The 12,611-nt window shown below is 44.2% G+C and overlaps 1 protein-coding gene across 2 annotated transcripts in view; it reads right to left on the reverse strand.

The window, feature by feature from the left end:
* The window catches only part of LOC311089614 (uncharacterized protein), a 90,207-nt gene extending 78,962 nt beyond the window's left edge, over positions 1 to 11,245 (reverse strand). The window contains exons 1-3 of one of the 2 annotated variants that reach the window (XM_084124420.1): positions 10,959 to 11,245; positions 8,621 to 8,935; positions 8,299 to 8,523 (exon numbers count right to left, since the gene is read on the reverse strand). In XM_084124420.1, coding sequence (XP_083980546.1) covers positions 8,299 to 8,523; positions 8,621 to 8,935; positions 10,959 to 11,019 — 601 coding nt within the window. In that variant the 5' untranslated portion in view covers positions 11,020 to 11,245. The remainder of the gene's footprint in view (positions 1 to 8,298; positions 8,524 to 8,620; positions 8,936 to 10,958) is intronic. The other variant, XM_084124417.1, reaches the window with a different exon arrangement.
* Between the last annotated feature and the right edge of the window lie 1,366 nt (positions 11,246 to 12,611).

Genomic DNA, 12,611 nt, shown 5'->3' on the forward strand with positions numbered 1-12,611 from the left:
TTTTTCTCAAAAGATCTAAAAGACGCTTACTTTCACATTCAAGTGAACCCCCACCACAGGCCATTCTTGAGATTCGCCTTCGAGGGGCAGACATACCAGTACACAGTCCTACTATTTGGACTGGCACTGGCACCTCGTACATTCACGAAGTGCATGGATGCAGCTCTCTCCCCCCTGAGACAGCGGGGCATGCGCATCCTGAACTACCTCGACGACTGGCTCATATTGACTCAGTCAGAGGCGGAGTCACATACTCACAGAGCCTGGCTCCTCAGACATCTGGAATGTCTAGGGCTCAGGGTCAATTTTGCCAAGAGTATTCTGTTGCCCAGCCAATGTATCACGTTCCTGGGAACAGTTCTCGACTCCGTACTTATGAGAGCATGGCCCACACCGGCCCGTGCTCTAACGATTCAGCAGCTCGCAACATCGTTCACAGAGGGCTCTTATGTACCCCTCAGAACGTTTCAGAGGATCCTTGGCCTGATGGCCTCTGCATCATCAGTACTCCAACTCGGCCTACTGCGTATGCGTCCTCTTCAGCTGTGGCTAGCACCTCTGGTGCCACCCCACGCCTGGCACTCAGGCCACTTGATTATCAAGGTGGACCAGCGCTGTGTTCAAGCCCTGGCCCCTTGGAAAGACGCCAGCTGGTACCAGCAGGGCGTAAGCATGGGGGTGGTCTCAGAGAGGAGGGTGATTTCAACAGACGCTTCCAACTCGGGTTGGGGAGCTCTGTACGAGGGCAGGCCTGCCTCCGGCCTCTGGTCGAGCTCGGAGAAACGCCTACACATCAACTGCCTCGAAATGAGAGCAGTTTTTCTAGCCCTAAAAACCTTTCTCCCACACCTGGCTGGACACCACGTGTTGGTCCGAACGGACAATATGTCGGTGGTCTCTTACATAAATCGCCAGGGCGGCCTCAGGTCCCGCAACCTGTTTGCCATAGCCACGCAGCTCCTACTATGGGCTCACACCAACCTGCGCTCGCTCAGGGCAGTTCACGTGCCAGGCACGTTGAACACAGGAGCAGACATGCTCTCTCGGGGCAGAGTTCCCCCAGAGGAATGGTCTCTCCACCCTCAGACAGTTCTCCTGCTTTGGGAGGTCTTCGGGAAGGCAGAAGTAGATCTTTTTGCCTCAGAAGACAACTGTCACTGCCCAATCTTCTTTTCAAAGAACAGGGATGTGTTGGCCCACGACTGGCCCAACCTTCCTCTCTATGCGTTTCCTCCGGTCTCGATGCTCCCTCAGGTCATCGAACGGATCAGGAACACCAAAAGCGCGGTTCTCTTGGTGGCTCCTCTCTGGCGGACCCAGATTTGGTTCCCAGAGTTGATGCAACTGTCTGTAACAGACCCGTGGCCAATTCCACTGAGGTGCGACCTTCTGGCTCAGGCCAACAGGACAATCTGGCATCCCCGTCCCGACTTGTGGGTCCTACATGTATGGCCACTCAACGGGTACCCCAGGATCTCCCAGAGGGTGTCCTGAACACTATTATGGAGGCTAGAGCTCCGTCTACTAGACGCCTCTATCACCTTAAATGGTCAGTGTTCTCCAGCTGGTGTTTAGCTCGAAACCTCGACCCACACACTTGTGAGGTGCCAAAAGTGTTTTCTTTTCTGCAAGAGATGTTGGATGCGGGTCGCTCCCCCTCCACTCTCAAAGTGTACGTGGCAGCCATTGCTGCTTTTCACGTATTGGAAGCCGGAGCCTCCTTAGGTAAAAGCGACCTTATAGTTCGTTTCCTTAAGGGCGCCAGAAGGCTTAACCCGCCTCGGCCACTGTCTGTACCGGCCTGGGACCTTTCTCTGGTCCTGCGGGCTCTTAGGGGACCTCCCTTTGAACCACTTCAGTCGGCAGATCTCAAGCCCCTCCCTCTGAAAACCGCCCTGCTTCTAGCACTGGCGTCAGTTAAAAGAGTAGGGGACTTGCAGGCGCTTTCTACTAGCGCTTCCTGTCTGGAGTTTGGCCCTAATGACTCCAAGGTCATTCTTAGGCCAAGACATGGATATGTGCCTAAGGTGCTCTCAACTCCATTCAGAGCCCAGGTTATCTCTCTGTCAGCTCTTCCCTCCTCTGAAGAGGACAGTGATTATCTCACGCTTTGCCCCGTCAGAGCTTTGAGAATTTATCTGGAGCGTTCGGCCTCTTTCAGACAGTCTGAACAGCTCTTCGTTTGTTTCGGGGGCCGAACCAAGGGCCTTCCTGTTACTAAGCTCACGCTGTCCAGATGGGTAGTCGACGCCATTGCTCTGGCTTACACCTCACTGGGCCTCTCTTGTCCCATAGGTGTTAGAGCTCACTCCACGAGAGGTGTCGCCTCTTCGTGGGCATGGTCGAGTGGGTTTCCTATTGAGGACATTTGTGCGGCGGCCGGCTGGTCTGTTCCGTCCACATTTGTGAGATTCTACAACCTAGATGTTCCTGCCCTGCAGGCACGAGTTCTTTCTGTTTAGACCCTGGCTCTGCGGACCCAGTCTGACTTTAGACCTGAACACGTGAGTGTTCCTATCCAGGACAATTGTGTGGAGGCCGGCTGGTCCGCTCCGTCCACATTTGTGAGTTTTTACAACTTAAATGACTCTGCTTTGCAGACACACGTTTTTTCCATCTAGACCCTGGCTCTGTGGACCCAGACTAGTTTTGAAATTGGACACACGGCTGTCACTTTGAATTGTGGTTAAGTTAATCTGGCCCTTGGCCCAGATCTTAATTATTGGTTAATCTCTGGGCCCGATGTTCGGTCTCGTTTATCCTGGCTATTCTGTAACTTCCCGGAACTTCTGGTGAGTCAGAGCGGCCAAAAGATTAATAGCACGGCGTTTTAAATAGCGTTCCCACAGCGTTTGCAACGCAGTACGAGAGAACGTTCTCGTAAGGGAACGTACTTGGTTACTTACGTAACCTCGGTTCCCTTAGAGATAAGGGAACGAGTACTGCGTTGCCTTGCCGTGCTATTTCTCTTATGTCAGGTGTTTTTCGCTTCAGTCGATTATACCTGTCAAATGGCGGATTATTCTCTATATTTATATTCTACGGTCACGTGCAGTTTCGCGCGCTTGACACTGGCAGTGTGCCAAGCGCCCTGATTGGTTCGCGCGCCTCTGCCGATCAGCCATTGGTTCGTGCAGTTGCCCACAGCACAGCCTATCAGCTCGCTCGTGCGAGCCTGATGCTCTCGCCTGTGCTGCAGCAATGCGTTTTAAAATAAAGGCTTCAATATTCTCGAGAAAAGGAGTATTCCCACAGCGTTTGCAACACAGTACTCGTTCCCTTATCTCTAAGGGAACCGAGGTTACGTAAGTAACCAAGTACGTTTTTGTCCATTTTAAGTTTTAATTTAAAATGTTTGCGATTTTAATAGCCATGTTATGTTACCACTTGCTTGAACAACTTAATCTATATATAAGTAATGCATTGATTAATATGTTGTTTAAATTGTTTAAACTTGAATACGTCTATTAAAGAGTGTATATGTGTAGGCTACAAAGAAAATTGCACCGGTGACAAAACTTTTTTTTAAATAAAAGTTGCTGAAAATTTCTGGATTTGAAATACAAATATTGTGTATGTGTTTGTGGTACAGCAGTGGATCAGTTATATGCACTGCAAACCCATCATATGTGAAAGCACTATAGCGTGTGCTGCTCCTGTACCACATACACATACCGCAACACACAGCGCATATGCACTGCACACGGAGTATGTGTGAAACGGGCGCTCAGCGTAATAAATATTTCCTTTCTATATTTGACATAACTTATTCATAATTATTACTTTTGCTGGTTCTTTGTGACAGCTTTTAGGTGCTTTATTGGCATACGCGTCACCAGCGCATAACTGCACCCCCATCAACCCACAAGAACAACCCTGTTTATTAAGCAAGATTTGATGGCCGACACTTATAAAATGCAATTCAATGTGGAAGTAATCCAAGTATTCAGAATACAGTACTCAGATTGAGTAATGTAACGGAATACGTTACAAATTACATTTTTGGGCATGTATTCTGTATTCTATAACGGAATACATTTTGAAAGTATCCTACCCAACACTGGTCCCTAACATGTGGTGTCCCTCAGGGTTCAATCCTTGGCCCTCTTTTGTTTAATTTGTACATGCTCCCGCTTTGCCAAATTATGAAGGACCATTCCATTAGTTACCATAGTTACGCAGATGACACACAGTTGTACCTATCCTTGTCTCCCAATGAGTTTGCTCCCCTTGAATCCCTTTGTAAGAACTGATTTTCCTGTTAAAACAAAACGCACCCTGCAATAAAGCAGTAATAGGCACCCTGGACAGAAGATAGCAAAGACAGAGCACAGGACATCGCCTGTCCAAACTGTCCCTCTTCCTTATCTCTGCATCCCCCTCTCCCTCCTCTTCTCCCTCCTCAAGTTACTGAAAGTTCATTAAGAATGTCTATATATCACATATGTTGTTTTTCCATGTTTGGTGTCATTTTAATGGTCGCAGTGTGATTGGTAAAATGGTCTTAATTTCATTGCAGTCATTGGTTTAATGAGAAAGATTGAGAACTTAGGAGAAGCCTGTATCTCCTCTCTGGCTGATATCTCTTTACAATATCTCAAGAAACCAGGTGCTACCCCCCTGGGGTACATGGATAGGAAAAAACAACTCTAAACAACATTTGTATAACCCCCTTCTGTACTGATCTGGTATTTAAGGCAAGGGGACAGAGCATACTTTGGGACTCTTATACCAGGATCATCCCCTGATGTCAGGAAAACATTACTTACTTTTAGAGTCATCTTTGAGTAAATTATGTTATGTATTTTCTGAATTGGCTTTTAATAATTTACTTCTGTAATTGGCATGATACATTTTTACCTGACAAATAAATGTTACATCTTGAATAATTCTGAAGTTTTAGAAATCATTCATTTTAGTAGATTAATGTGTAGTCTGGTGTTTCCGCAAATCTTTGTCCAGGATAGATCAAACTGAAGGCACTATGAATGGACCATGGGGCACATCTTAGGAAGACCTTCTGATTTCTGACTATCTCATGACTTAGCATGTTGTACGCTGCAAATATTATAAAAAATTAAACCTATGGGTCTGTAGTGCGCGACTTCATAGGGTAAAATGCTTGCACTGCACCCTCTGACTATTTCAGGACTGGCTAGTTTGTGATTGTGAGCAAGCAGTTGCGACGTGACGTCTCAAAGCGACACTAGGTCCGTAATGAACGAATAATTTAAAGTATGGGATAATCAGAATAATCAAAGATCTAAATGAATTCATAACCAATATTTATGATTATTTTCTAATCAGAAATACAATCTAAATTTGATTATCATTTGAAATTGGAGTCAGACTACGCATAGAGCTAAAGTAATACTAAAACTAAGTTCCAATAAATTAAGTGAACTTCACTGGATCGCTGAAAAGACATACACGTGTCACGGTGTGACAAAAACAATTAGAAAAGAGATTAAAGATCCTCGTGAATAGTGTATTTGGAGACCTCCTGTGGATACCCGTCTCATTACACCGCAAATCTGTTGCTATGGCAGCGAGGCCAATTGCCCAATTGACAGCAGGTGTGGAGTAATTAACAGAGAGCGTTGGGAGAGGAACACAGATTCAGATGGGGCTTTAAAAAGGGAGAGGAAACAGACTGTCGGTGTGGTTCTCCTCCTGTGAGATACTGTGTTTTGTCGGCGGGTTGTTTATATTTGAAGCTGGACTGTGCAGCAGGGCGAAGATTGAAGCCGAGGAATGGAAAGGAGAGAGTGAAGTTTTGTCAACGAAAACCCAAGGGATATCGTCAGCAGTGGGAGAGACGCAAAGTGATGAGTATTTGATCCGTTGTTTATATGCACTGACACTGAAGTGGTGTGGAGCGTTTGGAAAGCGTGTGGCACGAGTGGACTATTACACCGAGTGAATTATTGATCTGTCTCCAACCTTTGTTCTTCCTTCACTGAATGTGACGACTGCTACATCCGTTCTGGCTGCCTCTGGAAGAAATTGAGCCCGTGTGAGAGACGAGAGTCGATCCGGTGGGAGAAAGACCGGTGGGTGAGTGCTGGCCCGAATGCACGGTGTGCGAGTGGAATGCAGTGCCTGAAGTGACGATTCACACGGTTTGTGTTATGGAGTGAAGTTTATCGTGTGGAGAAGTATTAATAGTCTGCTGTGCACTCTCCTCTATAGTCTTTCACCCGCTGTTTCTGAGCAGGGTTTGTCACATTAAGCGCCCAACTTACCATTCGAGACAGCCTGGCTCTGTTAATGCTGTTGATCCATTGATTCCTGTTACATTGTTGCAGCGGACAGCTGAACTGGAGCGTCTTGCTTGAGCATCCTTCCCGTCTGGTGGTCACCACACGTCCCTATCAACAGCCACTGCCCTGGTTCGAACGAGAGAAGGTATTGCCGTTGAATGTTTCATTTACTGTTGAATGGTCGAATCCTGTTGCATTGCTACAGCGCATAGCTGAATTGGAGCATCTTGCTTAAAGCATCCTTCCTGTCTGGTGGTCTCCACACGTCCCTATCAAAAGCCGCTGTCTGGTTGGAACGAGAGAAGGTATTACAGCTGAATGTTTCATTACTGCTGAATGGTCAAACCCTGTTGCATCGATACAGTGTACAGCTGAAGTGGAGTGTCTTGCTTAGAGCATCCTTCCCGCTTGGTGGTCTCCACATGCTCCATCGAAAGTCGCTGTCCTGTTCGGAAAAGGTATTTGAAATGAACGTTTGATATGCTGTTGAATAGTTAAACCCTGCTACCTGGTTACAGTGCACAGCCGAAGTGGAGTGCCCCGCTCAAGTGTCCTCTCCGCTTGGTGGTCTCCGCATGCCCTATTGAAGGTTTCCGCCCTGTTCAGAAAGAGAGAAGGTATTTCAATTGAACGTTCCATCTGCTGTTGGGAAGTTAAATCCTGTTACCTGGTTACAGTGTGCAGTCAAGCGGAGTGTCTCCCTCAAAGCATCTTCTCCGCCTGGTGGTCCCCACCTGTCCCCACTGAAAGCCTCCGCCCTGTTCAGAAGGAGAGAAGGTATCACTGTTGAGCGTCGCATCTTGTTGAACCATTGAACCCTGTCGTATCGTTGCAGGGCACAGCCAAATTGAAGTGTTCTCTTGCCGGGTGGTCCTCCGTGCCCGTGTTGCAAATTGTTGCCGCTGTTTAGAAAGAAGGAGAATAGCTGCGGCACGTGCCTCGATCAAAGTGTCGTCCTGCTGTCCACGGTCCCCTCCTGGCCCGGCCCGCTCGCCACCTGTGTCCCTGTGACCCGTCTGAGTTGAGGATCCCCGTCCTCTGGATACTTACCTCTGGGCAGCCTCCGGCACCCGTTCCATCCTTACCGCGAGTACTTACTTGGTTCCAGTCTGAATGGGGTCTGAGTAGCCAAGACTTCCTCGTGAGCCCTGTAAAGAGTACTTACCCTGTGACCTACCTGGATGGTGTGCGTCCTCCTTTGATTCCTCCCCGACGAGCCGCAGGGTGTTCACGAACGTCCATCTCGCTCCGGTCCAGGGGGCCCGTCGAATTGCTTCTGGCGACAAGAAGGAAGATTTTAATTAGGACTTTTCAAATTATCTGTTTTTAACTCAATAAAGAAATTGTTATTCCTTTATCCTCTGTCTGCGTTTGGTTCCTTGACACGCTCCTCGAGGCGGTACCCGGTCTCCAGGGGTGGGTGCAGTCTGGCTTGGCCCACCCCGACCTGTGACACACGCATTAAACCTTCGCCAGGCCGTTGGATTCCGTCGTTGGGCCAATGGGTGGTCCTTACACCTTTATCATTGCCTTAATCAAGTTTATGACTGGATGGCTAAAAATCTTCTTAAATTAAATACAGACAAAACTGAAGTAATTTATCTTTGGGAAAAAGGATCAGAGACTAAAGACTGCCACACTATTGGGAATGGAAGGTTTTGAGGTAGCGGAAATCGTGAAGAACCTCGGGGTCATTATTGACAGTGACCTAAGCTTTAATAGCCACACGAAGGCAGTCACAAAATCAGCTTTCTATCACCTAAAAAACATTGCGAAGGTTAAAAACTTCATATTACCGGTAGACTTAGAGAAGCTTATTCATGCTTTTATCACCAGCAGGGTGGATTACTGTAACAGTCTCGATGGTTTTGTTTTCGCATCATACATGTGTTTACAGTGGAAGTTCGATGCGGCTGAGCAGGCACATAACACACGCCATAACCAAACGTTATGTGATTGGCTTATGGGTAACCAATGATTTTAAACTTCAGACAAGCACCCCCCACCCCCAGAGTGATGATACAGCGATCTGGACCTGATGATGATGATAATATCTGATATCTGGAGTCTGTCTTCAGATCAACACCAGCCTGATTCACCCACAACACCTCATATCCCCAACGGACCCAATAATCACAGATGAGTACAGAATACAACTGACAGGAGAGAGTCACAGAACGGCCTGGACTGATCTCAGTCTGTGAGGATGATGATGATGATGATGATGATGATGAAGATGATGATGATGAAGACACTGAAACTGAACACAAGACACAAATCACAGACTCTTCAATCATCATCTGAGTTTAAAGGGAGAATCTGCCCTTTTTAAATTGACCACATAATCATAAACTTACCATAAAGAACATTCAGAAAAACATTAGCATCAGTTCCTTGTTGTTCTCCATTCACATATTGTCTGCAGCTGTAATATCCATGATCTTCTCCTGTGACGTTCTTGATGTTCAGAGAGCAGTCAGACTCCAGACTCAGTCTCTCATGTCTCTCTGTGTCTTTATTCTTTATCCTTCCAGTAATAATTTCAACTCCTGCTGAATGTCCATCATAGTAGGTCCATGTAGTTGATTTGCAGTCAGAAAGAGTTTTATTACAGGACAGAGAGACATTTTCACCAGGACTGATGAACACATGATCATACACTCCACTGGTTCCTGAAACACAGTATATCTCAGTGATCATTATGATATATATATTAACAGTGGTGGAGCGTCAGGGCCAGCAAGGCCTTCTCTGCTGGCCTAAACACTATCAGAATCACTGGCTTGCATTGATGTAATATTTTTTTTTCCTGTGAATGTGTATTAAATGATTCCCAATAGTCTATTCTCTTAATTTCATAGCTTTTTTCTTGGTCGCGCTGCTTCCAGTAGTGTATTTTTATGTTAGAGCTTTTATCCAATCATATTTCAGTCTCAATGTGTTGCCACGATCAAATAAATCTGCCTTAAGGCCTTCAGAATCAATCGTGCAGGCGCCTGTTGCTTAAAAAGAATGGCAACGTAACGGTGCTCTTTAACCAATCAGATACTGATATCAGATTTAATCAACCAATCAGATTTCGAGATGGCGACACTGGGGCCATCTAGAAGGCTTAGAATAACGTCAGCCTTTTCACGTCCTTTGATTGGATGGTCAGAACCCGCGCTATTATAGCTAGTCAGAGCAAACCGCAAACGGAATCTGTACAGTACAATATATAAAAGAATGTATAGCGATTACATACAGCTTTTTTTTGGCATGTTTGGCGCTGACTGTCCCTGTGTCCACTGCTTCTGTCGAGCGGACATTCTCAGCCCTAAAGAGAATTAAAACGTATGACAGAAATAAGACTGGACAGACTCGACTTTCAGCATTAACCTCCATGGCGATAGAAAGGGAATTGTTGGAACTGAAACGTACAAATAACTTGTACAACAGTGTAATTGAAGTCTTCTTGAGAAAAGAAAGGAGAATGGATTTTGTGTACAGAGAATCAGTTTTGGTGAGTAGGCTATAATGCATTTTATTTAGCCTACATTTGTTTATACAGCGAGTAAAACAACTAGTTTGGCTAACTCGGGCCCTGTTTTTGCCCCATTTTTTCTGTGCTGAATATGATTTATGTTTTATTGTGAATTTATGATCGAAAAATATTTATTTTTTATTTTCATAAATTATATTATTTAAAAACTTTTTCATATTATCAAAATCGACTTTTTAAAATAAATAAATGTGGGTTTAAATATTTTTTTTTTAATGAAAAATACTTTGTAGGCTATATATCACCTGAAAAGAAATGTACTATATTTTTATTGTTCAAAAGAAACATTTGGTAAACTTTTGCGTTTTCTTTCGTATAATTTGCACAAAAACACACACTTTGCCTTCATTTAAAATTGAATTGAATTTAATTTAAAACAATTCCGTGGTCGGAGAACTCAAACGGTAGCTACTAAAAAATCATAGACAAAATGCACGGAGAACCGAGAGCAGATGCTTCTGCTAGTGTGGCGCTGCTGTGGCTGGTTACATAGCAACGACAGACGCCATGGGAGCGCAAGCAAGACCATAGACAGTAACGTTAGAGCAAGACGCGCTTTTTAAAGAAAGTGACGCGTTTTTAGACGCGATATGTGAACGGCCCCTAGGGTTTCTTGCTTTAGTAATGGCATTAATTCTCGCTGCATGAGAGATACCGTCTGTGATGCAACAGCCTGTTGTACTGCGTTTATGTATAATATTGATGGTTTATATAGTCGTGGCGTAATAATGATGGTAGCCTATTAAGAGGTGGATTAATTCCACTGAAGGCCTAGGTGTGAAATGCACGCCCCGCCACTGTATATTAATAAATGAAACATAAAACACACCAGCATAAAAAGCAGAAGTTTTAAATCATAGTATTTTTCCTGACTTAAAGCAAACAACACACTCTCCAGAATAAACTATTAGTCTTTATCAGAGAGCTGTTCAAATCACTGACACACTCTTAATATGAAGATAATTCTTCATCATCAGATGTTTGAGTGACACTATGTCCAGTATCAGGAATAATACAGTATGATCTGTGTGTATCAATACACAACTCTGAGATCACAACGTGAATGTGTGCAAGAATAAACTGAGCATGTTCAAATTAACTCTTTCCAGACTAATTCCACTAAATGTCTTTAGAGAAAATACAGATTTCTTTACCTGTGAGAAGTGAAGAGAGAATGATCAGTCCCAGCAGACACAGATCACACTTATCAGCCATTTTCTGTTTCTGTCAGTCTTGCTCTTCATTATATATAGTTACAGCTCCTCCTTTAAACATCATCAGCTCCTCCTGTGGTTATTAACTTCCTCTCATCTGACCAACTAACCATCACTGCTGAAATAAACAAAGCCTAATGTTGCAGTGCATGATGGGAACCACCAATCAAAGCTCATCCATGTCTCCCAAAATAATCATTATTGCTAATATAGCGTATAACTGTTGAGCTGAGTGAACCTGAAGGTAGTGATGGAGAGATGAAGCTTCATGAAGCTTTAAAGCTTTCCAGCCTGATGTGTGTAAAAGTGGTTGATTTCTCCAGGTTTCGAATGCACACAGCGACACCTGCTGGTCAATGCTAATATCATGCAGAACAAATCCTCAGTGGTGTGTTATGGAAATTAATTTGACTTCATGCAGGGCTGCCAATGCTGAGAATCAGGCAATCGACACTTTTCACTCGCTCTCACGACACACATCCAGTTTCTCACGCAGAGGGAAATCATGAAGCAAAGAGGACTGACACCGACAGACAAGGCTACTATTGATATGAAACACACTCTCAGCTCTCAGATTCTGTCCATTTTATCACAAAATTCAACAAATAAATGACGTGACAGATCGCTGTATCGCCTGAACCGATCATCTCTTACTCTTCACTACTAGTTAATAGCAAATAAACACGAATGAACAATAGGTGTGTTGAAAGATACAGTAGGGTAGACTGTGTACAGTTGAGACACTTTTTGAGTTTTGATTTTTCACACAAAAATACATACGGAAAAGAATTGAATTTTCACATGAAATTCCACATGACATTACATTAGCATGTAGACTAATGTATTATCAATCAATAATACCCATAAGTAGTTTACATTTTCCTCAATTAGCGAATAAAAATAAGGTGCTTTTTGTGTCAACTCTGTCTCAACTGTACCTATGTACGGGACAGTTGAGACAGTACTATGGTACAGTTGAGACACCCATTTTTAATGAGGGAAATGTAACTAAATGTTCATTGCAAATATAATAAAAAAAGACTAATGAAGAGATGAAGCTCTTTTCTTTTTTTTCACATATCAGGCCAGTGAAGCAACAGAATCTTGAACTTCTCAGCTACCTTCCTAATTGATATGCCCTCGTCTACAACTTTTGCGGCCCTCTCTAAATGGTCTCCTGGCATTCCCTATTTGTTGTCCTAGCTCTCGTGCGGGGCATCCTGCACAAGAATAAGATAACTTGCTAGGTTATCTTTCTAACATGCATGTTAGAAAAATATATTCATTAATAACATACAGTTAAATATAATAAATATGAAATTGTATTTTTAATTGCGTCCTATGCTGGCCAATTATGACGTTTAACCTGCTATCATAACACTGAACAAATAAACAGCGTGTTTTGTAATATAACTCTATTGGGGTACGGTTGAGACACTAGTGTCTCAACTATCCCCCGCTGGCCACTTCGCACATTTCTCTAGATTTTGCATTGAGCTTGCATGACTCATTACCATGGAATATACCAATTTTTAGGGCACAGAATAACGTTTGTAATGGTACCAGTTACGTTTAACAGTCACATAAGGATAA

Source organism: Abramis brama (genome assembly GCF_963993115.1).
Source record: "Abramis brama genome assembly, chromosome: 1".
Lineage (NCBI taxonomy): Eukaryota > Metazoa > Chordata > Actinopteri > Cypriniformes > Leuciscidae > Abramis > Abramis brama.